The 27735-nt window shown below is 55.5% G+C and overlaps 2 protein-coding genes across 7 annotated transcripts; one reads left to right on the forward strand and one right to left on the reverse strand.

Moving 5' to 3' along the window:
- Positions 1 to 561: 561 nt before the first annotated feature.
- MAFK (MAF bZIP transcription factor K) lies at positions 562 to 14991 on the reverse strand. 4 transcript variants are annotated; one of them, XM_032992335.2, is made up of 3 exons: positions 14921 to 14991; positions 6707 to 6786; positions 562 to 5554 (listed from the first exon to the last, which is right to left on the reverse strand). In XM_032992335.2, the coding sequence occupies exons 2-3, from the start codon at positions 6740 to 6742 to the stop codon at positions 5120 to 5122; spliced, it is 471 nt and encodes a 156-aa protein (XP_032848226.1). In that variant the 5' UTR covers positions 6743 to 6786; positions 14921 to 14991; the 3' UTR covers positions 562 to 5119. The 4 variants fall into 4 exon arrangements, with proteins under 4 accessions (XP_032848226.1, XP_032848227.1, XP_032848228.1 ...); XM_032992336.2 differs by lacking the exon at positions 14921 to 14991 and adding an exon at positions 8890 to 9092; XM_032992337.2 differs by lacking the exon at positions 14921 to 14991 and adding an exon at positions 7735 to 7755.
- On the forward strand, positions 12974 to 27638 carry LOC104365775 (lysosomal alpha-glucosidase-like). 3 transcript variants are annotated; one of them, XM_032992332.2, is made up of 20 exons: positions 12974 to 13219; positions 18069 to 18606; positions 18805 to 18950; positions 19919 to 20084; positions 20577 to 20673; positions 21709 to 21828; positions 22038 to 22156; positions 22225 to 22356; positions 23119 to 23229; positions 24059 to 24172; positions 24336 to 24420; positions 24771 to 24888; positions 25252 to 25385; positions 25509 to 25660; positions 25883 to 26031; positions 26119 to 26260; positions 26462 to 26560; positions 26687 to 26851; positions 26932 to 27078; positions 27306 to 27638. In XM_032992332.2, the coding sequence occupies exons 2-20, from the start codon at positions 18079 to 18081 to the stop codon at positions 27366 to 27368; spliced, it is 2787 nt and encodes a 928-aa protein (XP_032848223.2). In that variant the 5' UTR covers positions 12974 to 13219; positions 18069 to 18078; the 3' UTR covers positions 27369 to 27638. The 3 variants fall into 3 exon arrangements, with proteins under 3 accessions (XP_032848223.2, XP_032848222.2, XP_032848224.2); XM_032992331.2 differs by lacking the exon at positions 12974 to 13219 and adding an exon at positions 16749 to 16827; XM_032992333.2 differs by lacking the exon at positions 12974 to 13219 and adding an exon at positions 16810 to 16831.
- The last annotated feature ends 97 nt before the right edge of the window (positions 27639 to 27735 follow it).

Consider the following 27735-nt stretch of genomic DNA (forward strand, 5'->3'; position numbering starts at 1 on the left):
CACGGAAAAACAGAGATGAAATATTGATGTAAGGGGTTAAAGCAGTTTATTCACAAGCAGTCGCCTAGGAAAACAGTGAAGGGATATTTCAGAACCCGAAGGAGGGGGGGACGTGTCTCCCCAGCACTGTGACCTGTCTCACAGCACGGGGTCTCCAAGCCACCAGCAGCCTTGCACAGCCAGGTCTCAGCATCACGACTGCAGGCGGGTGCCCGCTGAGCTGTCGGTCCCTGCTTGTGCTACCATAAATATACACAAAGGCGCAGCCTGGGGTAGAACAGATCTACATGCTCCAAGCATGGGACCTACAAGCGCCTTGGACAAGAGCTATCCCTCCAGCATGTTCCAGATACACCAGGGAAGCACCACAGCAAGGCTGGGAGATGGCAGAGCTGGCTACGGCGGGCTGGCTCGGATGCTTGCAAAAGCCCAAGCAGCCGCCACGCTCGCCTGAGCCCAGCCTGGCTCCCCAAAACACATCGCTCCCCGGCAGCAAGAGAGGAAAACACTCCACTGAAGATCAATTCAAGCTCTAAAATGCTGACCACAGACCAGGGCAAGTCTGAAACCAGAAAATGCTTTATTGGAAAGGTACAAAAAAACCAGTCACTGCAGCTAAATTTACAGCAATAAATTACGTTGTGGCTGTCAAGAGAAAGTAATGGACACATACACAGGGCTATTCGCCTTACAAACAGGAATCCACATTGCTTGGTATATCAATAATTTATTTTATAATAAAAAAGCAGCACAAAAATAAATATTGAAATGAAATTACTGAGTAACCACAGAGGATAGAATGAGCTGGTGATAAAAAACAACTTAAAACAGAAGAGTTCTATCATTAAAAAAATGAAAGCAAGTATCCACCATCTACGGAAACACCCCAGCAGACTGAAATACAGACGAAGGAAAACAAATCCACATTACAAAAGTTTTTCATTTTTGTTTTGTTTCTTTCTTTTTTTTTTTTTTTAAATAAAAACAATCATGACAATGAAGTTAAATGATTCGAGAGAGAAAAAAAAAAAAAAAAAATGCCACCTTCTCCTCCTCCCCAGGTCTGAGCTGTCCAATGGCCTGACCGCTCCGCGCTCCCCTGGCACCGCGCCGGCCCTGCCACAGCTCGCCTCCGCACCGGGTCACCCGCCAGCACCTCGTCCCCTCCCCGGCGCTGCGATGGCACCCGGGTCTCCTCTGGCAGACGGTAGAGTTGGGCAAGAGCAGAGGCGCTGACTTGCTTCAAAGGGATCTGAAGCTGCCCTGGAGGGAAAGGTTCCCCACTCCCAACTGAGAGCACAGCAAACGCATCTACAAGAACAGAGGTGTCCCTCCCGGGCCCTGCCCAACGCTTTCGTCTTCCTCTGCCTCCCACCCAGCCCGCCGTTCCCACATCACACTGCGGATGGAGAGCAACCAAAGAAAAGCCAGGGCCAGGGGAAAGGATCCCAGCACTCAAATCCAGAGCCTCTGCTCCTCAGCAGGGCAGGGGGAGGACAAATTAAGAGGGGCAGAGAAGGGGGCCCCAGCATCCAAACTACTGCAGCAAAGAGACAAGCGAGAGCTACGGCTGTGGGGAGCACTGCCGGAGCCGCCCGGGCGACCGCGGGCAGCAGCCAGCTCCCCACGCGGCGCTCGCTCTGGGTGTCAGGCTTGCAAGTGCAGGACGGAGAGAAAAAAACAAAACAAAACAAAACAAAACAAAAAAAAAAAAACCAAACCAACCAACCAAACAAACAAACAAACAAAAAAAAAACCAAACCAAAAAACAACAGAAAGAAACTGAACCCCAGAGGAATGCAATGTGACAACCCCAAGCTGGAGGGCCCTCCAGGGTGGAGGGTGGAGGAGCTGGGTCTCCAATGCAGTCAACAGCTTTCGGGTCATTCCTCCCTCCACGTTACCTTGCAATTCTGATCCCTCTGTGGAAGTTTAGCCAGGACATTTCATTCCCCTCCAGGTCACCACCCAGGGAGCCCTGGACTGGCAATTTCTTTTAATAAAGATTTACAGTATCAAACTTGGAAAAAAAATTACTTTTTTTTTTTTTTACGAAAAATCTGTACGATAAAATGTATATAATTATATATTTATATATATATTTCTCTCTCTTTAAATATTTCCACGTGGTCCTTATGGATATCCAATATGGATTACCTACCATGGCTATGGTATCAACAGCTTTAACAACACCCAGGCCTCTTGTTCTTTATTGAGTGACCAGAGATTTAAGTGCCTACCAGCACTAAACTAGCAATCACTTGGACAAGCCTTTGGCACCCTTCCAAGAACTGGAAAAAAAAGAAATACTTGGCCTCAAGGGAAGTGCCACGTAAAGATATGTTTCTCAACTCATTCTAACAGCAAGACCACCTCACGGAACAAAGTTTGACCTCCGTCCCCCTCGGTGCAACCGGTCTGATTTCTCCGGCCGGGGGTCAAGGGCAGCCAGAGGGTGTTCCTATCTAGCCAGGAATGTTATGGAGCTCTGGAGCTGTTTTAAAGACTGGAAGCATTTGGGCATTTTCAAGTCAACTGGCCTTTTTCATTAAAGTTTTCATTTAAAGCCCCAACAGTGCCAGGAGTCTCCATTTTGCCTGTTTTTGGAGGCACCTGTAAGGTCTGGGAAAGTTTCCAATGTCTGTGAGCTGGAGAACATGAGAGGACCAGGAAATGACAGTAACATCTTTCTCTTCCTCAGCTTCTGCTGTGGGAGTCAATAACTGGTACTGATACACAGGACATCGATCTGCCTGTTCGGAGATAGGGAGGGAGTGGAGGAGAAATGAGGTAACGCTAAGTGTCATCCAAACTCTACGTATTGGAAAATCACTTGAAGGAAACTCCCTGCTCCCCTCCATAACACGTGGATCTGGCAGGGGTAACGAGCCTTCAGGAAGCGTTTCACTTACACCCTTTCTGGCTCAGTAAGGTCACGGATGTCGATGTTGAGGACTGAACGAGAACCAAGTCTGAGGTTTCTCTTTTCATTAACCTATTTCACAAAGGACCCTCCTGGGAAATCCAGAGACTCCGATGACAAGGTGAAAAAAAAGAAAAAGCAAGCTAACAACTTCTTCCAAAGACAAGTAGGGCTTCAATAAATTTCTACAACCTTACTGCCATTCAAGGCAAGACAAAGCCTCAAACAACAAATTATACTGGTGTCAGACGCCAGTTCACTGTCCCCTTTGTAACAACAGTGGCACTTGATTATTCTCTTTTAGTCCAAAACACTCATGAATTCTCCGTGATCTTTGTTTTCTGTTCTGGAGCCCAAATCCTCTAAGCTCTTCTCCTCATCTTAAACTCCAACAATCTCATTCTCTTCTCACCTGCGTGACAACAGGCATCGTCCATTCCACAAGTCTCTGACCTGCCCTGCAAAACTCACAGTCCCTTTTCTTTCCTACTTCAAAAAGAAAACAAAACAAAACAAAACAAAACAACAACAAAACACACAAACACCAACATAGCTATTTTTTTTTTTTTTTTACAGTGACCTGGAAACATTCAACTTTTCCACACTGCTGCGCAACAGCAGAATCTCTCCTTTTGGCTTCCCACCTCCTGCCCATTGCTGAGCCAGAAATCCCTCTCCCAAACCATATCTCAGAGCCATACGAACGACTTCTCGATCCCAATTTTTCCATCCCCTACACACACATCAATTTTCCATCCTGCCCTCCGTGCACCTCTCGGGATAATTCACCCATTCCCAAGAGAAAGCGTCAAGTTTCAGGGTCACATTCACACAGGTTGTCTGAACACTGAGGGTTGTTCACTGTACTCTTTGGATCTCAACTTCAGCGCCTGACATGCTACGGAGAGGAAAAGTCTCTTCCAGCTCCCATCTGACCTCCCCATAGCCCTCCTCTGGTCATCAAAGACTGGTGAGCCCAGCTCCCCAGCTGGGATGTTCACTGCTAACCTACCAATGCTTTTGTCAAAGAGGAGGCTCTATCACTTCTCTCCTCCCGTCTGAACGCTATTGCCCTCTAGTTACACTTCAGTGCTTTAAAAACATCTTTCTGAAACACTCTGCACAAGCCCCTTCTCATAGTGCTGATCCCAGCAGAACTGTCCCACCTTCTCATAGCCAGTTCCGCCTCCACCTGGTAATACTTGCAGCATTTTTTCCTCTTTATCTCCCCTTCTCCTCCCCATCACACAGCTCTTCACAGCATTTACTGTGCCTCCTTCCCTTAAGCTTCCGGGAATCCAGAAAAAAAAAAGCTGCTACTTCAAGACTGCGGATCATTTGGAAGAAATAAACTGCATAAATATACCCAATTCACAGGCACACCTTGGGAAAGGAGCTATTGGGAAACTTGAGCTTGGAAAAAAGGAGGCTGCAATGTCATTTTTACAGGCCACACAGGTAATGGGGCATATTAAAATATGTAAAATATATATTTTTCCATATTTTAACAGGATGGATTGAAAACAAAACGTTATTCCTAATGGGTGTGGTCAGACCAAAGCATTAGTCTCCATCATCCTCCCACTCCCATCCACTCACAGCAGGATGAAATCTAATCCAAAAAGCCTATATCCCTGCTCTTGCAGTATCAGATGGAAGCGGGGAAGGTAGGGGAGACACTTCTTACAGGGAGTAGGATGCCACTAAAGGAAACTCTTTTTTCCATACATTCATCTCACATGATGATTTCTACGGTCCATCTGTTTCCTGGCTCTTGAGCATCATTCATGAAGACTCCGGAGGCTCCTCAGGTATCTTCTCCCAGCTGGAAAGCTGCCCACGGCTGAGAGGGGTTTGGGGAGGCAGGGGGAAGGAGGAAGCAGATCTTGAAATTTGTACTGCATACAGAGCTCAAATCCTGGACACGAGAGGTTGATGGAGCCACCGAGTCCAGATAGAAGCAGCCAGTTAAGTTCCCTCTGTAGGTCTGGGATTTTTTTTTGTTGGTTTTTTTTTGTTGTTTTTTTTTTTCTTTCCTTTTCTTTTTTTTTTTTTTTTTTTTTCTTCTATTTTTTGCACTTTTGGAAGAGAATTGTTAAAATGCCAATTCTTGACATGACCAAGGACTCCGGAACAACGCATAAGAGCCTTTTCCCCTCCCCTCTGAAAGGCTGCTAGTTCCCCCCACCGAGGGCACTAGGACGCTGCTGAAAACGGCACAGAACTGGATGAGATTTCGGCTGATTTCACAATGGTGATGACACTGGTGGTGGCAACTTTGGTCGGGGTAATAGGCCCTCGCGCCACAGTACGAGCAAAGGTCTGGAGTGCTTCGTACTTGGAGCGCAAGGCGTCCAGCTCTAGCTTCATGCTGCTGTTTTCTCTGGCCAGCTTCTCCACCTCTTGCTGCAGCTCAACCCGCTGCCTCTCTAGCTCCTCTTTCTGAGTCACGCGCTTGATGCGGCAGCTGGCAGCGTAGCCCCGGTTCTTCAGCGTGCGCCTCCGCTGCTTCAGACGGATGACCTCCTCTTTGGTGAGACCCCTCAGGTGCTGGTTCAGCTCCCGTACGGACATTGACACGAGTTCATCGTCACTCAGCACTGGGGCATTCTCTCCTGACTCCTCCTTTACCTGCAAATACCAACAGCACAGGGGTAGCAGCAACCCTACGGGAACAGACATTCTGGACAGCAAAAAGAGACAGGCCACCCCGCAGCAGTGTGACACCCCAACCTGGAAAACACCCCTGAAGCACTGTAGAGAACACATGCTCCACTAAGACATCTGGGTAAAACATGGCAGAGATCTCAGCACTGATGTTGTCTGGGTTTGAGCGACCCTCTTAAATCAGTGAAAGTACTAAACCTTACACACCTGGTGTGAACTAAACAATAAGAGTTTTAAGGAGATGAACGTAATACAGACCGAAGCCCTTTGTGTTCCTTCATCAGAACCCAGAATTCATACTGAGTGCTAATGATGACACCTTTTCCCAGCATTATGCTGGGACACCAGTGCAGCACCTCCAAAGCAGAACAGCCACTTGTACGCAGTGTTTAATTCAGCATTTTGTGGCTTTTCGTTGAAGCCTGCTCATCCAAGTAGTGAACAAAACCAACCCTGCTTGGCTTCAAGGACCACAGCTTGATTTGGTTTTCCTGGTGCACAGGCCAGACTCTGAAGTTAAATGAGAAAGACACCAATGCCTTGTGTCTTTTTCTCAAGCAGGTTTGCTGCCACAATTATTTTCAGAACCTTTAAGATATAATCCTTTTGTCTCTTCAGAGACTGCAGGACATATAGAACGATGAGCTAAGACACCGGAAAGAAACTCCAACAATGCACGCACAACCCATGCATAGATTGCCACCAAGCCGGTACGTCTGAGGCATTTACTGTCTCATAGATCTGAGAGACACCAGCTGGACACATCCCTTCCCCAGTGCCTCCCAGTCCTGAGAGTAGAAGTACTTCATTGATGGGCCTGGGAGCACTGGTTTCAGGATGCTGCCAGTAACTGCAATAGTCAAAAGTCTCTTGGATAGCAGCTGAGATACTCTAGCCTTCATGCCATCCGAGTGACTTTAGACTTCTTTCTGTGTATCACCGGTATTCTTCTACCCTAACCTTTCGTGTAGAGAGTGGAAAATTGTACCGGCACCACTTTGTAAGAGTCTCTCAGAATGAAAAAGAACAGTCACATACAACCGACCTCGCACGCAGCACGGTTCTGTGACAGCCTCCCCTGCCACCCAGCATCGCCCACTCAGCTTTCTTCCCTACCTTTAATGCCTTGTTCGGTTTGGGATTAGTCGTCATAACCTGAGCACAGTCTTCCGGACAAAACTGCTCAGAAATTGCAACTGGAAAAACAAAACGAGATTTTTGGGTTACAGTAGTCTCAGAGATGGAAGGTAGGAAGAAGATACCCAACACATGGTCCAAACCCCCAACTCAACCACCATTAAAAGAAACAATCACACAGCTAAGACTGGGCTGGATTCAGAGATCAGCTTACCCCATCCAGATACAATAAAGAGAAATTTGTGTTGACAAGTGCATTGCTTTTTACTGCTAAAGACCTCAAATTTTGCTACGAACTACACTCAGATTAAGCAGGGAAGACAGGGCAGGGAGCGGGGAAAGGACACCAGCTCCCATCTGTAAACAACAGTTACGCTAAGCACCACACAGCGCCGTGCAGCATGCCACCCCTTCGCAAGGGGAGCGCGGAGTGCGGCCTCCCAGGCCCAGTCACTTGCTCACCTCCCTCCAAAGGAATCCCAGACGCGCAGAATGGCCTATTAGGGACTGAATTAAGAGTTACCTCCGCTCATAAAAGGCACTGAAAAGCCACAAGACAACAACTCCCTTCATTCTTATTTTGATTATTATTAACCCGGCTCGAAATTGAATCAGCAACCCAGAAAGAAGCTGCCTCATTTGTAACCTGCTTCCAGTGCCGTCCCCACCCAAAGGAGACGCTACCAGAAAACCCAAACAACAGAAACAAAAGCCCCCCGATAACAAAGCAGGGCAGGAGTTTGCCTCTCCCAAGGCACCAAGACTGTTGTTCCCCCATCCTCTCCGCCCCGGGCTGCGAGAGCTGACCTGCCTGCTATTTCTAGTGACACGGAGGCACATCCACCGACAGAGACCGTCCCCTGCCGAGCCGCTGCCCTTCACTCTCACCTTAGCCGGCGGACTACACCCCTTCGACCAGCGCCTTGCAGAAAATCCACCTGCCCGCACCTCCACCCCGACCCTTCGCCCCGCGGTGACGGCAGCACGGCGGACCTCCGGGTACCTACCACGAGGGAGGTGACCGCAGCCGTGCCACCATCACAGCCTCTGCCTATCGCTCCCCGGTGGGGAGGGCGCGAGGCGCCAGGGTCCCCCCCCCCCCCCGGCTTCGAGGGTTGCACACCCAGCCGCACCGCAGAGCGCGCAGCCCGTCTGGCGGGAGTCCTCTCTCTTTCTCTCTTCCCCCCCCCTCCTCCCCAACTCCAGCCCAGCCCAAACCCTCCCCATTTCCACGTCTGCATCGTGTCACACATCCTAATCATTCATGAAAAATCCAGCCAAAGCATCCCAAGCATGATTCCCTTCTGATAGTTGCCATGGTGACCTTGGGAAAGTAGCCAACCCGGAGACAGTCGCCATGGAAACAGAGAAGCCCAAAAGCAATAATGACTTCAGGTCATGTCTGTGCAAAGACATCACGAGGTCGTCGGAGAGTAAACAAACTCATTCATATCTGCAAACAGGGGGTGAAGGGATTCAAGGGGGTGCAAAGGTGGGGTGCAGGGACCAGTGGGAGCCGTGTGGGTGAAGGTGCTGGCTCAGCCCGCGCTGCTGTCACTTGAATTTTATCAGTCAAGACACCTCATCACCACACGACTTACGTAAAAATCAAGATGAAGAGCATGGGGGGGGGGGGGGGGGGGGGAAAAACCCCGTAAGTGCAAAGCTGTGAGATACTATCCTAGATATTAGGGAGTGTATTTAGGCGCCTCCTCTATTTTTAAGACCGAGACAGCACAGCTTTCCATGTCTGGAGGAGGGACAAGGACAGCCGCACAGCGGACGAGCCAAGATGCTCCGTGATGAATGGACCACTTACAGCAACTGGTGTGTGCTGCGTTTTCTAGAGCATCACCAAGTCCTTCCCTCAGCTCCTCCGGCTCCGAACCCCACCCTCAGCACACCTCCAGCAGCCCCTGCCTCACCGGGGCCACCAGAGCGAGCAGGGCACAGGGCAGGGGGGCAAGTCCCAGCCCCCAGCAGCCGCCTCCAAGGGATGGGGATGCGCCTGGCCTCCGGCTGCTGCCCCACTGCGCGTTCTGCACGGGGGCTGACTGCAGGCAGGACCTCCTGCGAGCACAGGCACCTCTTCGGAGCCCAGCACTGCCCTTTCGCCATCCATCGCTTCCCCTCCGCGCCGGGCGTTCGCTGCCCACCCCTACCTCCAGGCCGGAGGCGCAGACGTAGGCGCTAGCACGGAGGAGGAAGGAAAAAGCTCCTCGTCTCGGCCAAACGGTCCCGGCGAGTTCAGGAGAGCAGAGGAGCTGCCAGTGCGTAAAGGAAAGGGCCGGCAGCCCCCTCCCTGCAGACGCACAGCGCCGCGGGCCGCGCAGGCAGTTGGTGCCATAGTTATGCAGTGAGTCACCAGCTGTTTACAGAGTTTGAGAGCTCACATTCCCACAGCATCAGAAACTCTTCCTTCCCTCGGCATCCCCCCCCTCCCTCGCCGCCCCCATCCCTACAAGGAAAGGGGCACGCTGCCGTCCCGCTGGCGGCACTCCGCGCTGCTAAAACCGGAAAAGGAAAGTCAAAAAGGAGGGGGAGGCCGACGACAGACCCGTCACACCCACCAATTACACAAAAAGCCTTTTGATCCTCACCCAGCGTGTCTTCAAAGCGCTTTCTACGCCAGCCGATGGAAAAACTGAACAGGGCTGGTTGGCTGCGTGGAGATGGAAAGAAATGTAAAATATCGTGGAAAACAAGAGCCGAGGGGGGAAGCTGCCTTCGGTGGGGGTCAGCGTGCAGGCTCACCTGCCACCGTGAGCAATGCTGTGGCTCCACATGCCGAAATCCCTTCTGGTCACCTGTTGGTCCCTGTCGCCAAAGCAGCAACTCCTTACCCGGCACATTCCTTGGGGGACAGCACAGACGCCCTCACGCTCTGGTGCTGCGTGCCCATCTCCCCCTGCACACCAAAGCACCCCAGCAGCCCTCCGAGATGGGCTGGGATCCATCCTACTGCACCAGGGGTGATGTGCCAGAGCCGCTGCTAGCACAGAGATGAGCAAGGAGGTTCAGGGCACCGTCAGGAATAGTGATGCCGGGCCCCCTTCAAACAAGGGTGGGAGATTGGGGTCTACCCCGACCCCAAGGGCAAGATTTGGGAGTGCAAGTAGAAACACTCAACCAGGCTCAAATCTCACTCTCAGACACATGTGCCAGAGAAAGTCTTATCTCTGCACTAGGTACACCCGCAGGTGTGGTCCAGGCTCCACTCGAAACTGATACAACAACACTCGCAACCCTCACCAACAGTCGTCCAGGGCCTCGGGCTCCATCTCCATCTCCACACCTACAAAATCCTTCCCATCGGGACTATTTGGGACTATTCAGCTACCAACAACAAGCAACTAAAATCACCACGGCATCTCCCACAGCTAGAGGGCAAAACCCCACAACAAAATCATAAACCATCCTGCAAACATGTCATATTTAGCAGCGTTCCCTAAACATGCTGCAGAGGGGTATTCTGGGACCCTGCCTGTGATTTGATTATTAGAACCCTTTTAGTCTTTACCCTATTCCTGCCCTTCTTTTCTTAATTGCGCTTGCTGCATCATGTCTAAAATTAGGAGCTCAGCTTTTTGGAACGAGGACCGCATTACATCTCTATTCTGTAAGCAGTACAACACACTTCGAACTCTACATAAATAAAGTGGCGAGTAGTAATATACCAACTGTAAGGGGCAAAGGCTTTTCCAGTACAGCTCCATGCTTGTATTTAAAGCAAGTGTTTTGACTGTGGGTTACATAAAGAGCCCTTGTAATTCTGCAATAAAGTTACCCATTGACAGCCTTGCCAATGCCCTTTCCCCATCTCAGACTAATTCTATGCCTCTTGCAGCATCCTCCCGAAAACCTGGAGGTCTCCAGCTGATAGCCCGAGCCTGATGGTCTCAACCTGGACCATCTAGAGATGGCCAGTTCCTTTGCTTTGAAAGGGGAAGACAGGACCAAGCCTGACTTCAGCAGAGGTAGGACAGAGCTCTCCACACAAGGCTTGCAATTAATAAAGAAAACATGCCAGAATGACATTTCAGACTTTCCACGCTACAGGGCTTTCAAAGCACGTTACACATTAAGGAATTACTATAAAGTCACTGCCGACACCCAACAACTGCGGATGAACTCGAATTTTAAAACTCTTTCTACACTGAAAGACAACCCTGGCCAGAACATGAGTGCCTGGCAGACAGCCCTGCTGGTGTTTAGCTTCCATCCTCAGACACGTACAGCAAACTGAAAACATGCAACCCTCACCGTCAGCCAGGCCAGCCACGACTTCCAGAGGGCAGAAAAACAGCATAAGGTTCAAGCAGCCATGGGGATCTCTGCCATCGCATCTCGATTCAGCACTGACAGTTACGCAGGGAATACCCTACTCATTCCCAAATGCGGCGATTTAATTCCCAGGCAGGTGCTTTAGTTAAATTTCTCATTTATCCGCAAGTTATCCCCAGCTCCGGAGCACTAGCCAAACGGATGTGCCTACCAAGGATAACATCTGAGCTGACAGGTGAAGGGAACTACAGATGCTTAAATCTTCGTCGCCGTGCCACTGCCGCTCGGAGGCACGACACGGACTTCCAGCACGTTGCAGCATGGTAGGCAGAGCACCATCCCCCTCCCCACCATTCAAGAAGCCATTCTCCTGCTCTGACAATCTTCACACATCCTGTAAGGCAGACTGACGCTTGTCACTCATTTGTAATGAGAGCGGGGAGGGACGGGCTGATGGTGTGAATCAGAGAGTAGAAGCATATGCGAGGCAATATATTTGACATGAAGAGAGAGAAGACACAAGGAGGGGGTGAGTCACTGTTTACTGTTCTAGAGCAGCTCCACGCAGCCCTCGCCCAGCTGGCCAGCTTTCCATTTCCCTTATGGATCGGAACCAGAATCCAGCAGCAAAGAGGAGATTCAGGAACCTTTAGAGCGCATTTGAGAGCTGCCAGGACACAGCTCTCTTGAGGCGCTCTCTGGGGAAGCCTGGACACGGATCAGACAGTCTTCAGTGGTTTGGTAAACAACCTAGTCAGATGCTGCAGAGAGCCTGTGGTTAGGGAGCAGAGGATACGGAGCACCAGGAGGGTACGGTTGTGTGTCACCTCAATCTTCATGGAGGAGGTGGCTGAAGGGGAAAGGTGTGCGGCAGCCAGCCCCGGTACTGACAAGCAAACAGCACTGTTTCCATCACGCGCTTATAAAATGCGGTGACAGAGCTACACCAGAATTACACCTCAGCACCGCTAGCCCAGAGATGCATCTCCTCCAGCCAGCCAAGCAGAACCACTGAGCAACAAAGAACTTGCTCAGACACACAGTCGGATCCTGGGGCAGAGCTGGGATTGGGATTCCTAACTTCACTGCTCCTGACCCCACGTGCCAGCCATCGAGTCGGACATCTTCACCAACTGCTAATAATGGAACATAACAACATCGCTATTCAGGGTCCTGCAATACTGCAAAGCAGTGGGATTTGCTACACAACCTGTTCCTCTGCTCGGGAGCTTAGTGGCAGGGCAATCGCTCTCATTACTGCCTTTCCCCCCCCTCCTAGTTCTTGTGTTGATGGTCACAGAGCACTGCATCGCTTGTGCTTGCTTCATGCTTGGAAGGCTCTCTGCCCGAGTTTGAAGATAGCCTGAAACAATAGCTCAGACAGAAGTGGAAACTGCCTGTTCATCTCTACAGGGTGCTGAGCCTGACACTTCCTGATAATTGAAAGTGCTAGCACCGCTCAAGTATTTCACAGCTGGATGTTTACAAAAATGATCAGCAAGAGAGCTTATCCCACAAACCCTGACTGCTGCGGGGGCCAGCGCTCCCAGCTGTCCTTTCTTCGCTTCCCAAACATCTCACACAGCTAGAGATTTTCAATACCAAGTTCCGCAGCACATTCCACACCATTAATCATCTTCCAATGTTGATGGAAATAAGAGCGTGTCAAACTGATCTGTATTTTTCCCTTTCAGGAGGCACACAGTGGTACCGAACTCCTTGCTGCAACAGATTGCTGAGACAGGCGATGGCACAGAAATGACATAAAACATGACAAAGCACGCTTGCCCTTGACAGGCAAGCAAAATAAAAAGAGCTAACAAATTTCTGCCTCTGGTTCAGAAACGCTTGTGAAGAGGGGGGGCAAGCCTGGCGTAACGCAGCCGGTAATGCAGCTCAGGCACAAAGCCCTGACAACCCCCGAGCCTGCAGAAGCGGGCAGGGTGTCCTGACGGCAAGAGTCACCGCACGCCCCGATCCGGAGGCCATCGCCCCGTTGCCGCCGGCCCGGCGAGTAGGAGCAGAGTTAACTGCGGGGCCGCGCAGCCCTGCACGCTGCCATTGGGCAACCGCGGCGTCCATCACCTCTAGGAAGTGACTGCACGAGGAAGGCTTCTCGGCAGGCAGCTCAGCGTACACACGGAAGGAGAGAGGGGAAAAGCGGAGGAACGCGCGACCCTTGTCGTCAGTGCGAAAAAAAATCACAAGGTAAATTCATTCGCTGCTCCAACCCAGAGAGCACCAGGGCGCAACGCGCCGGGCTGGGGCACGGGGCTGCGCTCCTCGACAGACAGGGCTCACACAGACTGAAAGTGCAAGAAAAACGCGTGCAGCTTTCCGGGGGAAACACTTTCCTCTTACCAGCTCCCCCCGCCCTCCGTGGTCCCAGCTCAGCTCTAGGACTACGCTGGTGAAGGAGGGGGCGGCCAGGCAAAAGCAAAAATGGAGGCCTTTCCCTTTTCTGTAACAACTTTGCCCAAAGGGGGCTCGTTCCTAATTTGAGACCTCATGGCCTGCTTTTGGCAGAATCTGTGAAATAAATCCTCCGCGGAGTAGCCCGCAAGGGAGGGGAGCAGGCTCTCAGCCTGAGGAAGAGGAGGAGGAAGAAATTCTTTCTCAAACAGACCTGACACTCTGTGAGAGTTTGGAGATCTCTGTTCCCCTCGCTCACGGCCTGGATGTTTCCCCAGTTTATGCCACCGCGTTCACCGGGAGCTCGGAAGAGGTTCCCCCACCCACCCCACTTCTGACTAAATCCCCAAACCGTCCCGCGCCCACCAGACAGTCACGCGGCAGCACCCGCTCCCCGAACGTCACCGTCCCCTCTCCTCCCACCGGCACGTCCTTGGGTGGCCACAGAGCACCCCATTTTCAGGGCCTCCCCCCTGCACACACATTCCTTCTGCCAGCTCCAGGACCAGCCCGAACACACCACACACCTCTCCCTTTTCTGACCCAAAAAGGCGGCATGCTCGGGGGAGATAAGCCCCTCTCCATCAGCCCTGACCCCACCAGTCCATCCGACGGGGAGCGGGGAGCCCGGCCGGCGTTTCCCAGTGGCGGCTGCTCCCTCCCGATAACGAGGGGCAGAGAGCGGCTCACCGAGGCCGCCGCCACGCTGCCCGGCACCGGCTGCGCCCCGGCTCCCTCCGTACTACAAAACCAACTATTTTTAGACGGCGGAGAGCGCGGCGTCACAACAGGTTTCCTCGCATGTATTTTAAGAACCATTCAAAAACAGAGGCAGGCTGCGCGCTCATCCTTGGGGGAGGGGGTAGGGGGGGCGTGTGTGGGGGGGAAATAAAAATAATAACAAGAGAGAGGCAAGCATCGCCCAGGCGCAAACCGGGCGTCCCCTTCCGAGGGGGACCCCGAGCCCCGGGGGGAGCCGCCGACCCCGTCCCGCCAGGGACTGTGCGACGGCGGCCCCGCGGCGGGGGGAGGTGTGACGGCGGGGCCCACCGAGCCACCGCCCCGCCGCGGCTCCCCGGGGCGGCCGGGCCGAGGGGTATCGCTTCCCGCCCCCACCCCACCCCAAAACGCCGCGGGGGTGTGGGGGGGGTGTGGGGGGTGGCCGCCCCGCCGGGCCCCACGTGCGCGCCGCCCGGCCCGGTGCGAGGGGCGGCGGCACCACGTGCCCGGCGCGGTGGTGACTCAGCACTTTTCCCTCAGCCGCCCCGCCCGCCCAGCGCCCAACCGGACACGGCCGGACCCGACTGGACCGCACCGAACCGCGCCCCCCCCTCCCCCCCCCCCCCCTCCCCCTCCCCGAATCGGTGGCACTGACCGCTCCCCCGCCGCCCCCCCCACCCCCGAGCCTTACCCTCCCCCCCCCCCTCCCCACACACCCCCCCCCCCCCCCCCCCCCACACACACACACCCCCCGCGCACCGGGCGGCTCCTCCTCACCTGCGTGCCGGCGGGAGCGCGCGCGCGCGCCCGGGGCGGGGGCGGCGGCGGGGAGGGGAGGGGGGGGAGTGGCGACGGCGGCGGCGGCCGGGGGGGTCGCGGTCGGTGCGCGGTTCCCTCCCTCCCTCCCTCCCTCCACTGCCAGCGAGTCCCGCGGACAACAACAAGCGCGGGGCGGCCCCCTCCCCCCCGCCGCGCCGCCGACCAACCAGCGCCCCCGCCGCTTCCGGCATGGCGCGTCACGCCGCGCGTCACCCCCCTCCCGGCCACGCCCCCTCCCCCGACCACGCCCGGCGCGGTTCATTCATGGGGAAGGGCGCGGGGAAGGGGGAGGGGCGTCGACTGGCGTCACGTAACCACCGCCCCCCCCCGCCCTCCGCTGTGTGCAGCGCCGAGCACCGCGCCCCGGGGGCTCTCCCCAAATCCAGCATCCCCCCCCCCGGAGCAGCAGGGATGGATAGATGGATGGGTGGATTTGGAGGGGGGGGGGGTGGGTGCGCGGCGTGGCCTTGAGGTTTTGCACCCTCACGCGTGGGTGGGTCGGGGCAGGCAGCAGGGGAGCGAGTCCTGTGAGCACCGTGAGGCTCTCGGGGGTGCTCAGGAGCTTTGTTGGTCCCTGGGCTGCATGAGGCGGCCGCTGGAAGGGCTCGCCGGTCACCGGGCCGGCCAGCATCCCCCAGCACTGGGTCACCCCACAGCACTGGAGCCCCCCCCAAGTGCTGCAGCAGGGCCAAATCCTGCCCCAGGGCCTGATCCTGAGTCCCGTCCTTTCTCTTTCCTTATGCAATTGCGAGAGCTGCTAGCACAACGAAACGCTTCTGACCCCAATGGTGTGAGCAGTGTTTTGGACCCTGGGAGCATCCAACAATGATGAAAATGCATCCAAAAAATGTAATAACACAGGCGGTTGATGAAACCCAACTGCCTCCATTGGAAATGGGCTCCCTTTGATTTGTTTGCATGTTTGTAACTATGTTAGAAAGTCTGTGTCAGCCCTGTGCAATTTATGCTTTCAAGCCTTGGGGCCAAATATCCTCATTGGAGCAGATCTGAAGGCCGTAGTTGAGGCTTTGAGTAAGATCCTGTCTTTCGCAGGGCAGGGGGTTGTGTCACCTGAAATTCTGTTTCTGGGTGAGTTGTCCTGGTCACAACAACTCTTACTTTTTGTTTTCATTCCCTGGGGAAAGCAATTCTGCTCCAAAGGTCTGTTGTCCTTTGCTGCTGACCTTTAGACTGTAGTGGCTTTTGATAGTAAACAATGAGCAGCTCTCAAGTCCCCCCGGGTGGGAAAGCCTGGGCAGAGAGGGTGCAATTGTATACACTTGTTAACCAGACAAACAGGAGTGCATGGGAGAAAGGACCTCTGGTGATAACCTGCATGGGAAAAGAGCTTTGTTTTGGAAAGTGTGGGGTTTTGTGGGTCTAGCCCACCCACCATGTGTCAAAAGACAACGGCATCATGATTCCCTGAAGCCATGGTGCAGGATTCAGCACAGGCACCTCTTTCATGCTGCTTTGGGTAAAGTGCTCTCATCCTAAAAAGGGGGCAGAGATATTAATACTCTGGGTTTTGCAACCCTGTGTGTATCCAGGTTTGGGGAAAACCTCAAAAATCACTAATCTCCCATATTCTCCACCTTGGGACTTTAAAACAGCATTGAGTGCAGATACATGTATTAAAAAAAAAAAAAAAAACAAAACAAAAAAACCCACACAAACTAGAGGAGCAAGCAGCTGAGAAGTCACAGGAGAGGCGTGTGTGGAGGCGCTGCTACTAGAGAGGAGCGGTAGGAACTGAGCGTCTTGTAGGGTTTTTACGGTGGCGCAGGCAGAGCTGCAGCAGCTGGGAGCCCTGCCTGCTGCCTGCTGCCTGCTGCCCGCAGCCACAATGTCAAGAGGAGGCACATGTATGTAAGCGCCTGGCATGGCTGGAGCGGGACCCAGGCAGGCTCGGCAGGGGGGTCCCGGGGTGCAGTGCCCCCCTATGCCAGGCTGGGGACATCCCAGCTGCAGGGACTGGCTGTCCCCTCCCCCCAAATGCCACTGCTGCAGGGTGACATCGCAGGGCGGCCTGGCATGAGCATGTGTGCATGGGCTGGTGGCGTGCAGAGGTCCCCGGGGTTTGCATGATGGTGCTGGCTGGCCACGGCGGGTGGGTGCTGCTGGCCACGGCGGGTGGGTGCTGCTGGCCATGGTGGGTGGGTGCTGCCACCCACGCCGGGGGGAAGCGACCGGTGATTGCATAAGGCTGAGGTGCTGCGTGGGGCAGGTGCTGCCGCTCAGGGGTGGCTTCGGAGCCAAGGCCCTGGCAGATTGAGCCATTTTGGTGCTGGAGCTGGGGGAGGGCTGCTGGGGAATAAAATCTGCTTTTGCGGGGAGAGCCGTTTTGCTGAGCTTTTACAGACTGCAGAGCGGAGGTGAGCAGGGTCTGAGTGCCTGTGGCTTCGACAGGAGATGGATAGAAGAAAGTTGTGTCTTCTTATTTAAGATGCTGAGGTTGCTCCTTGCACTCAGCAGGAGCATGGGGGTCTCCTTTGCTTACAGTCCTGGAGACATTTGCCTGAGAAGTTGTTAAAATCAGATTTTATCAGTGGGAGGCAAAGACTGACAGCATATTCCCTGCCATCCCTTGCCCAGCCCTCCCTGGGACTAAAACCTCTGACTCAGGGCTTTGGGCAATGGCAGAGGATGCTCAGAGCAGAGGATGCTCTGCACCTGAGTCGCAGCTCCCAGCACCACAGCTCTCTTCCCATGGACAGAGGGAGCTCGGTTTTGCTTGCAGCTTCCAGAAACACTGCAGCCCATAAATTCAAACCTGGGAAAAATTCCCTCAGAGGCCACTCTGCCACCTCCATGAGAGCAGGTGGGGCTCAGGTGCTTTGTCCCTTGGGGCTTGTGGAGAGTCCTGTGGCAGTGTCTCCCCTCATTCCTGCAGGGTCAGGACCACCCGACCCTGGCAAAGCCATCCTTTGCCAAGTTTGCTGCGTGCATTTTAGCCGAGGGCATGGACATCATGGTGCAGGGTGCCAAGGTGGGCAGGCTCTGCCTGACCCATGGGCACCGGGAGTGGGGAAACCATCCGCAAGTCTTGAGCCAGTTCTCTCCCCTCCAACTCCTTCACACCTGCCTCCATCTCCCCCCACTCCAGCACCAGGACAATGAAGTCATACCAGAAGCTGACGACAGCAGTGCCACAGCCGGCGGCATGCCAGGTGGAAGAGGAAGGGGCCACCCCGATGCCCACCGGCCGCGGGAAGCTGGCCCCGTGGTGGGTGGGCAGCGGGCTGCTGGTGGCCGCTGTGCTGCTGAGTGCTGTCACCGTCTGGGTGCTGCGGCAAGTATCGGGGAGCTGGCCTGGACCCATGCCACCCCCCAAATGTCTCCTGGTACCTGAAAGCCACCGCTTTGATTGCTACCCCGAGCGGCACGTGGTGGTGACCCGAGAGCTCTGCGAAAACCGGGGGTGCTGCTTCATCGAGAGGCCCTCGCCGGCAGCGGGCAAACGGGGGGTGCCCTGGTGCTTCTACCCCCCTGATTTCCCCAGCTACACCCTGGAGAGCCTCAACCAGACAGCGCTGGGCATGGTGGGGTTGCTGGTGCGGAGGGAGAAGGCCTATTACCCCCAGGACATCATGAAGCTAAGGCTGGATGTGAAATTTGAGACTGACACGCGGCTACACATCAAGGTGAGCTTCCCACTGACTGCCCTCCAGGGCTTGTGACTTCACTTCTGCACCCTCCATCCCATAGGTGACCGTCCCCTGCTCAGACCAAGTCTGGAAGCTACTGTGCTCCAGGCATGCCTGTATGTGGCCAAGGAGCATCTCCAACCCTTTGGTCTCTTGCTTTGCTGGTCTTTAAAGCGTGTTTTCTCCCTTTCACAGATAACTGATGTGGCCAACCCACGCTACGAGGTTCCCCTTGAAGTTCCCCAGGCAACGAAGAGAGCAGAAAACCCCATCTACAGCCTGGACTTCTCCCGGGACCCCTTTGGGGTACTGCTGCGGCGCAGGGCGACAGGGGCAGTGCTGTAAGAACACATCTCCTCCTCATCCCACAGCGGGTTGGGGGAAAGATCATCCCACCCTAGGCAGGCTCCAGCATGCTTTCTGGGGAGTTTTCCTTAGGGAAAACCATGCTGTGGGATCTCCAGACAATAATTACTCTTCATCTTCCCAGCAGTGCTCACATGAGGATGTGGCAGCACATGGCTTCCCAGCCTCATGGGCAGAATATGTACTTTCTGTGGCCATGGCAGGGCTGGGTGGGATCAGCACCTCTCCAAAAACCTCCCAGCGCCCTAATTCTTCACCAGGTCCTACAGTAGCCAAACACTGTGCAGGTCCCCAGCATGTCACCAATAAGGGACCTGGTGGCTCAGGGAAACGGCCACTGAAGCGTTGTGGCTTTGCCTGTTTCACCCTGCTTTTGGGTTTCCCCGGCTGTCCAAGCTATTTGGGGCACCCACAGCTCCAGGCTTTTTGTGGAAAAGGACTGCGGGTGGTTTTACCGTGCTGCTTTCAGTCACCTCCATGGCTTTGCACACACTAAGCTGTTGGTGAGCACCAACGGCTGATCAATGTATGGCCAGGGTGTTTTAGGATCCCATCATTTCCTTCTCCTTCCCGAATGCCGGTGCCTGTGATCTGTCATTTACTTGAGAGCTACTTATCAGCAACAACAGGCTGAGAAACCCCACCAGCGTATCGCCTCGGTGGTTAATAATAACCTGTGTGGAAACTTCTGGTGTCAAAGGAAAGGCTGTGCTGCGCTGGCTCAGGCTGCTTCAGGCTCAGGCTGTGCCTTGCATCCAGCCAGACCTAAATTTTCCACCTGGGCCAAAGTGTTGGGGCTGGATGCAGGGTGGGACGTATACTGCTGTGCTGGCCCTTGGGATGCTTTGAGAGGGAAGGGGTAAATTGCTGATGGGCAGATGGATTCTAGTGGATCCCAGCATCGCCTTTTGACCCTCTCTCTCCCTCGGTGTCACCTTGGCAGGCTCAACACCACTGTGGCCCCCTTAATCTTCGCTGACCAGTTTCTCCAAATATCCACATCGCTCCCGTCCAGGTTTCTCTACGGGCTGGGGGAGCACCGCAGCACCCTCCTGCACAGCCTGGACTGGAACACCCTCACGCTGTGGGCCCGGGACGTCTCTCCCACGGTACCATCTCCCCCTCCCCACGGGGTTGGAGGGAGCGAGGATGGGGCTACCGCTCTCCAGTGCATTGGACAAACTCTGTGAAAACATGACGGGGGGGCGGGCAGCAGCACTGGGAGAGGCAAGGGGTGGTCAAGGCTGACGGGCAGATATGTGCCGAGGAGGATTTCAGAGCAATTGCAAAACACTTTTGGCACTTCAAGGGCCCTGGGTGTTTTCAGCTCCACCCTGCTGCTCCTGCAACAGGTTGTGGCAAGGCAGGTTTCCCCTCGCCCAACCCAGCCCCCTGAGCTGCAAAGAAGGAGCCTCCTGTGGCCTTCAGCACCAGCTTCTAAACCATCCTCATCCCTCACCTTGTCCTCCATGGAGGGTGACAGATGCCTGGTTGGGTGTTGGCAGCAGATGCAACTCGGGGCCATTTATTTGCCCCCATTGAAGTGAGGCTCTCCAGCTTTGCCCGGAGCTGCTCTCTCACCCGGCACCTTATATTTGCAGGAATCTTTCAACCTCTATGGTGCTCACCCCTTCTACCTGATGATGGAGGAGGGTGGAGATGCTCATGGGGTTTTCCTCCTCAACAGCAATGCGATGGGTAGGTGTCCTGGGGGACCCTGGGCCAGCTTGTCCCTGGAGGAGGACCTGGCAGGTGGGGACAGATGGGATCTGCCAGAACAGCCGGTTCGGGAACTTGGGGCGAGAGGAAGCCGTAAAAGGGAAAGATGTGGTTTGATGGCTCCGTTATTGAGCGTAGCCATCTGTTTCCTGGCTACAGCGAGGCTCTTTAGCAACTGCCGAGCAGTTTAACCACATGCCCAGCTGCCAAGTTGCTGTTGGAAAAGCAAGTCCCTTGCGTGCGGGTCTGTGCCCATTCCCCCTCCACCCAAAACAGCCTTGCCCCCAGGCCCAGCGGCGTGGCATGGCTGGGGCGCAGCCGGGGATGCCATCTGCCACCCGCGCTCTTCCCAGTTGAGCTGTGCTGGCTGCGGCCATGGGATCCGCCCGTGTGTGCCAGCTGAGAACACAGCAGCTCCTGCGGGCTCCTGCCATGTCAGGGATGGCACCGGCGACCACCCGTCCCTCTCAGCAGTGGCCACTTGCAGCCAGCTGGGATGATGCTGCACATGCCGGGGCTCTGCTGCACTTGGCTTTATTGCAGCGATGCTCCCAAGGAGGAGCTCACAGGAGATGCAACCACCTGAGCTGAGGTTCGAGGGCTCATTTGCATGAAAAGCCCTTCCCAGGAAAGCCCCTGCTCCCACATGATCATTTGTACAAGTAGCTCTTGATTCATGTAGAAGATTTTGGGGGAGGACATGAAAGAAAGCCTGGCATGTGCTTGGTCTTTAAGTGGAAGCTGGGAGAACGGTGCAGCTTGGGGCTTAAAGACCAAATTTTTAAGATAGCAAGCTCTCTCCTCTTGTAAACCAGCAATCTCCCTGGGCTGTGTTGATTTAAGCCTCCAGACACCTACTTAGCATCCACCAAGTGCAAGGCAGGGATTTCTCTATTCCCATGCTGGAGGCTGAGCATTGCCTGAGGTGCTGCCTGGTCCCTGGTGTGAGGGTCAGGATCAGGGGGTTGTTCCCCAGTTGTCACTGTCTTTTTCTTTTCCCTCTGCCCCCAAAAGAGGTGGCCCTGCAGCCTGCTCCGGGCCTGACCTGGAGGACCATCGGGGGGGTTCTGGATTTTTACATCTTCCTGGGGCCTGATCCCAACATGGTCATCCAGCAGTACCAGCAGGTGATAGGTAAGTGTCTGTACCCCAACGTGGCCATCTGTGGGCACCTTCCCCATGCTCCCATCCCTGTCTCACCCCAGCTTCACCACTGTCCCCAGACCTCCCAGCACATCAGGGGTCAGCAATCACCTCCTTTTCCTCCCCTCCCCTTCCCATTCTTTTGAGAAGCCGCTGTTGTCCCAGGATACCCCACCCATGTCCCTGCTCTCCCTCTGCAGGTTTCCCAGCCATGCCACCCCTCTGGGCGCTCGGCTTCCACCTCTGCCGCTGGGGCTACGGATCCAGCAATGAGACCTGGCAGACTGTGAGAGCAATGAGGAACTACCAGATCCCCCAGGTAACCCCTAAGACCTGTGGAAGGGGTGTCCGGGCTCCGTCACCCATCCCTGAGCCTCTGTCCCGCAGGATGCGCAGTGGAATGACATCGATTATATGGATGGGTACCGGGACTTCACCTTTGATCCCCAGAAATTTGCCTCCCTCCCTTCACTGGTAGAAGACCTCCACAAACACGGGCAGCGCTACGTTATGATCTTGGTATTCAACCTCCTCTCCCCCTGTGCAGACTTTGCTGCAGAGCCAGGATGTAAGACAGAGGTGTAAGGGAAGCTCATGGTCCCAGCTGATCGTCCCCAGCCCTGGGGACTTTTAGCCGAGGCTGGTCCTCAGTGCTGGGCAGGCAGCCACTGGAAATAACCCTAATGCAGGGACTGTGGAAACACAGGCCAGGTTCTTGTGCTGTGCTCCTGTCTGCTGCAGTACAGAGATGCCCCTGTCCCCTGTGGGTGAAAGAATGGTGGAACTGTGGGTCAGGCTGGTTAACTTGCAGGTGCTCAGCTCGGGTGCCCCCACGTCCCCACGAGGATTGGGATCTCGTGACCCATCTGTGAGCTCCCTTCTTCCCCCTGCAAAGAAAAGGGGTGTGGGTTCTGCTTGCTGGGAGAGGTGGGGACCAGGGGGTCCTAGGGAAGGAAAGGTCGGGTTCCCTCCCTGTTGAACATCCCATTGTAGCCCAAGCCCATCTGTGACCTGACATTTCTTGCATAAGCGCAAGATTTCTCGTATTTGTCCTCCCCAAAATGCCCTAACGGGTCCTGGGGACTTGCAGAAGTGGCATTTTAGAAAACATATCTGGAAGTGTTGAAGCAAGTTTCTGTTCCCCTTGGGGGAAACAGCCGCCACTTATGGGCTCTGGCTGACCCCGTCTGGGTTGTCTTCTTCTCTGAATCACGCTGGTCTGACAGGGGGAAGGGGCCGCAGTCTGCTGGGAATGGCACTATCCCTCTGCTCCGTCCCCAGGATCCCGGCATCAGCAGCACCAACCCTCATGGCTCCTACTGGCCTTTCGATGAAGCCCTGAGACGGGGCTTGTTCCTCAACACCACCCAAGGGCAGCCGCTCATCGGGCAGGTGAGGAGCTTGGGGGCGGGGGGGGGAAATCGCAGCCCCGTGGGGTTGTGCAATAGCAGGGTTGGGATTTCATCCCTCGCACTGGAGGGAAAGCCAAGCAGCAAAGGGACCTCTCTGGGTTGGTTGCCAGAGCTTGGCTAAGCCCTTGGCCTCATGTGTCACCTCCTGGCATGTCCACTGACCCTGGGAGCCAGCCCCTGCCCCAGCGGAGGGGCCCGTGGAAGTCATATGAGCTAAACGAACTCGACAGTCCTGCCCAAGGCCAGTCATCTGATTTCTCTCCCTTCCCATTTCTGGGGTGAGGGGAGGTTGTCTGCAATGGACACATGGCTCCAGATCTGCTTTGCAGTGGTTCCCTCCCAGTTTGTCCTCCCTGGCCATTTGCTCTCACTGGCTCTCCCTGGCCATCTGCGAGGAGGGGGCTTTTGGTATAGCCTGAAAACATGGGGAAAAATGAATCGGCTAAAATACCTGGAGTGAGGCAAAGCATGGAGAAATCAAGGCTCTTCCCTGACATGCCCTGGGCTAGGTGGTGTCAGGGCTTGTGCAAGAAGATGCAGAGCAGCCACTCCATCAGCTGCCACTGCCCACCGGGCTGTGGGGGAGTCCTCAGCACCCCGATGCTCCCGGGTACCACGGCAGCAGGAGGGATGCTGTGCATGCAGCATCCAGGACTCAAAGCAGTTGGCCTGGGTTTATCTTTTGGTTCATTGCCTGTTTCACCCCTGGTCCCTCAGCATGCTCACAACCCTGTGGCACCCCGTTCCCTGTGGCAGCCCCCTACAAATCACCTGCTTGCTGAGCCTGTGTCTTTGTGGTGTCCCCACAGGTATGGCCTGGCTTCACTGCCTTTGCAGACTTCTCCAACCCAGACACGCACCAGTGGTGGCTGGAGAACCTGCAGCACTTCCATGCCCATGTGCCCTTTGATGGCCTCTGGATCGTAAGTCTCTCCTTGCCCCCGGGTCACTCCCTGCCAGCAGCTCAGCTCATGCCTGTTGTGTGTCTTGGCAGGACCGTCTGTCCCTCAGATGAGCTTTTCTGGGTCTATTCACTAATCCCCAAAAATTTCTCCATGAAATTGCTCCACAATTTCCTTTGCTTAGGACATGAATGAACCATCCAATTTCATGGATGGGTCTGAAGTTGGCTGCCCCCCGGGAGAGCTCGACAGCCCACCCTACACACCAGGTAAGGAGGGAGATGAAATGCAAGGCTGTGCTGGTAGTTACCGTGTGATTTGAGATCACTGGCAACTGAGTGTGATGGGGCAAAAGCATTTTTAAGAGACATCATGTCTCTGTTGTACACCATGAATGTCTCCATCCCAGCTTGACGTGTGCTGGTATCCGTGCCCAAGCCTTGCACTCTTGTTGGGGCCACATCAGGGTGCAAGATGAGACCATCTGCAGGAGCTTTCAGCGCTGGGTTGGCAGTGGTGGCTGGCCCCTGTAGCCAGAAAGCGTGTGTGGGTGGGGGTCCGTGTCCCCCGAACACCCCCATCACCACTCTGTGCCAACGGGAGCTCTCCCTCCTGGCAGCCGTGCTGGGCGATTCCCTCTTTGCAAAGACGGTGTGTGCCTCGGCGAAGCAGAAAGCCTCGGTGCACTACAACCTCCACAACCTCTACGGGCTGATGGAAGCCAAAGCCACAGCGAGGTACCCAAGCATCCCGCTTCCCGCCAGTCTGGGGATGGGATGGGACAAAATTCTGCTGCTCAGGGCTGTGTGAGGAAAGGACAGGGATTTGAGGGCCTGACCCAAAGGGGAGATGCTCTTGGCTACTCACAGCCCCTAGATGGGAATAACTCAGCAGAGGAGGGGAGCTGACACCGCTCTGAGAGGGATGGGTGGGTGAGGCTGGTCCTGGTGCTGAGCCTTCACTGTACCACTCGGGTTGACTCTCCAGCATCGCAGAGCTGCCATGGGGCTGGACCTCTCCCTCCACCACTGTGGGATAAGGTGAACTCCTGGGGGGGCTGCTCTCACCTCCTGCCTCCGGCTCCCTGGGTTGTTTTCCAGTGCCTTGATCCAGATCCGGAGGCAGCGCCCCTTCATCATCTCCCGCTCCACCTTTCCCAGCCAGGGCCGGTACTCAGGGCACTGGTTGGGTGACAACCGAAGCCAGTGGAAGGACATGTATTACTCCATCCCAGGTGGGTGGCATGAGCTGCATGCAGACACCCCCCCCACCAGCACCCCCAGCTCCACTGAGCTTTATGCTTATTTGGAGACATCTCCGAAACTCTCTGCACCCTGCTGACCATCCCTGCCCTCAGGGCTGCTGAGCTTCAGCCTCTTCAGCATCCCGCTGGTTGGGGCGGACATCTGTGGCTTCTCTGGCAGCACCTCGGAGGAGCTGTGCACTCGCTGGATGCAGCTCGGTGCCTTCTACCCCTTCGCTCGCAACCACAACACCCAGAATGAGAAGGTCGAGGGCAGCGTTCCTGGTGGGAGGCACCCCAGGGGTGGGATGCAGGGTATAGGATGCAGGATGAGGGATGTGGGTTGCGGAATGGGGGATGTGGGATGGGGTATGGAGAATGTGGGATGGGGGGGAAGTGGGACAGGGGATGCAGGAGGTCAGGGGTGGTGGGAATGCCTGGTTGGGGTTGGGAATGAGGCAGCTGCTGACTCCCCACATCTCCCCCAGGCCCAGGACCCAACGGTGTTCAGCCCTGCAGCTAGGACAGCCATGAAGAACGTGCTGCTGATCCGCTACTCCCTCCTGCCCTTCCTCTACACCCTTTTCCACCATGCACACCTGCAAGGGGACACCGTTGCCCGGCCCTTGTTCTTTGAGTAAGAGCATCCCTGCCGGGGGCGGGGGAGATGCTTAGCCTGGATCATGAAGTGGCCGATTTGAGCGGCGTCTCCATCCCACTGCAGGTTCCCCCAGGACGTGGCCACCTTGGGGCTGGACAGGCAGTTCCTGTGGGGCCGGAGCCTGCTGGTGACACCCGTTCTGGAGCCCGGGGTGGATTCAGTCACAGGCTATGTCCCCCGGGGCGTGTGGTATGACTTCTACACGGTGAGGAGCACCGCAGTGCTTTGCTGGGGGGTCGGATGGTCCCTGCTCAGCCATCTTGGGGCTGCGGGTGGGAAATCATGGCTGAGCCCAGCAAGCCCCAGTGGAGGAAGGGATGGGGATGGCAGCTGCCCTGACCTGTGCCCAAGCCCCCCTACCGTGTCCCTGACCACTTTACACCCTTGTCTCTCGCCTCCCACTCAGGGCTACTCAGTGAACAGCAGCGGGGAGATGCTGAAGATGTCAGCCCCCCTGGAGCACATCAACCTGCATGTCCGGGAGGGCACCATCCTTCCCACGCAGGTGAGCACCCACCCATCGCCTTCCTGGGGTCTGTCCACAGTGTGTGTGTCCCCACCAGCACCTCAGCTCCTGGACCTCCATCCTGGGTACCCACAACCCTACAGCACCCATGTCTTTCAACCCCAGAAACCAGGGACCACCAGTGAGGCAACCCGAAGGAATCCCCTGCGCCTCATTGTGGCCTTGTCCCAGAGTGCCACCACCTGGGGGGACCTCTTCTGGGATGATGGCGAGAGCTTGGACACATTCAAGCGGGGAAGCTACTCCTACGTGGTATTCAACGTCACACAGGTGGGACGTGATGGGGAGGGCAGGGGCAGGGGGTCCTGTGGCACCTGGCCACATTGAGCTCATGTTGTCCCTTCCTGCAGAACATCTTCACCTCCACTGTCCTACACACCAGCACTGAGGCCACTGAGGTCACCATTGGCACACTGAGCATCTTTGGGGTGTGGCAGCCACCCAGCAGGGTCCTCCTGAATGGACAAGCGAAGCCCTTCTCCTACCTGGACAACCAGGTACAGCCCCATTTTGGGGTGCCCTGTCCTGGGGGCTTCTATCCCTCCTCCCCCACCCCTTGTCACAGGGTTGGTGGTCGAGGAGGGGGGCTGAGGACTCCAGTGTGGCTCTCCCTTCATGTCAGGGTCCAGGGAGAGGGGAGCTCAGCTAAGCTGGGTAGGGAAAACGATGCTCTGCATCCCCCCAACTGAGGCTGTACCCCACAATGTCTTCTCTCGTCCCACAGGTTCTCACCGTGAGTGACCTTGGCCTCAGCCTCAGCCAGGGCTTTTCCCTGCAGTGGTTGTGAGTGGGGGGACGCGGTGTCACCTCCACCTCGCCAGGACCACCCATCTAGAAGATGCTCAATGCTCCAGCCCTTGAAGCCGGGATGTCAGCACAGAGGAAGCGATGGGGACTGTCACCTCCTGCCATGTGGCCCCCCTCCAGCACAGCTGCGGATGGAGGTGCAGGGGGTGGGCTTGGCTGCCAGGTGCCCCCCACCTGGTCCCGGGTGGGTGGTGTGGGTTGAGGTGCAGTCCCGCAGTCCCTGATGCAATAAAGGCACATGGAGAGCTTGTCCTGGGGGTGTGACATGGGGACAGGGGTGGTGGCATGGGGGGCCTGAGGGGTTGGGGGGTGGCTGGTTGCTGCGGGGCCACCTAATTTCAGTCCTT

The sequence above is a fragment of the Tyto alba genome, unplaced genomic scaffold (genome assembly GCF_018691265.1).
Source record: "Tyto alba isolate M040663 unplaced genomic scaffold, T.alba_DEE_v4.0 Super-Scaffold_28, whole genome shotgun sequence".
Classification (NCBI taxonomy): Eukaryota; Metazoa; Chordata; class Aves; order Strigiformes; family Tytonidae; genus Tyto; species Tyto alba.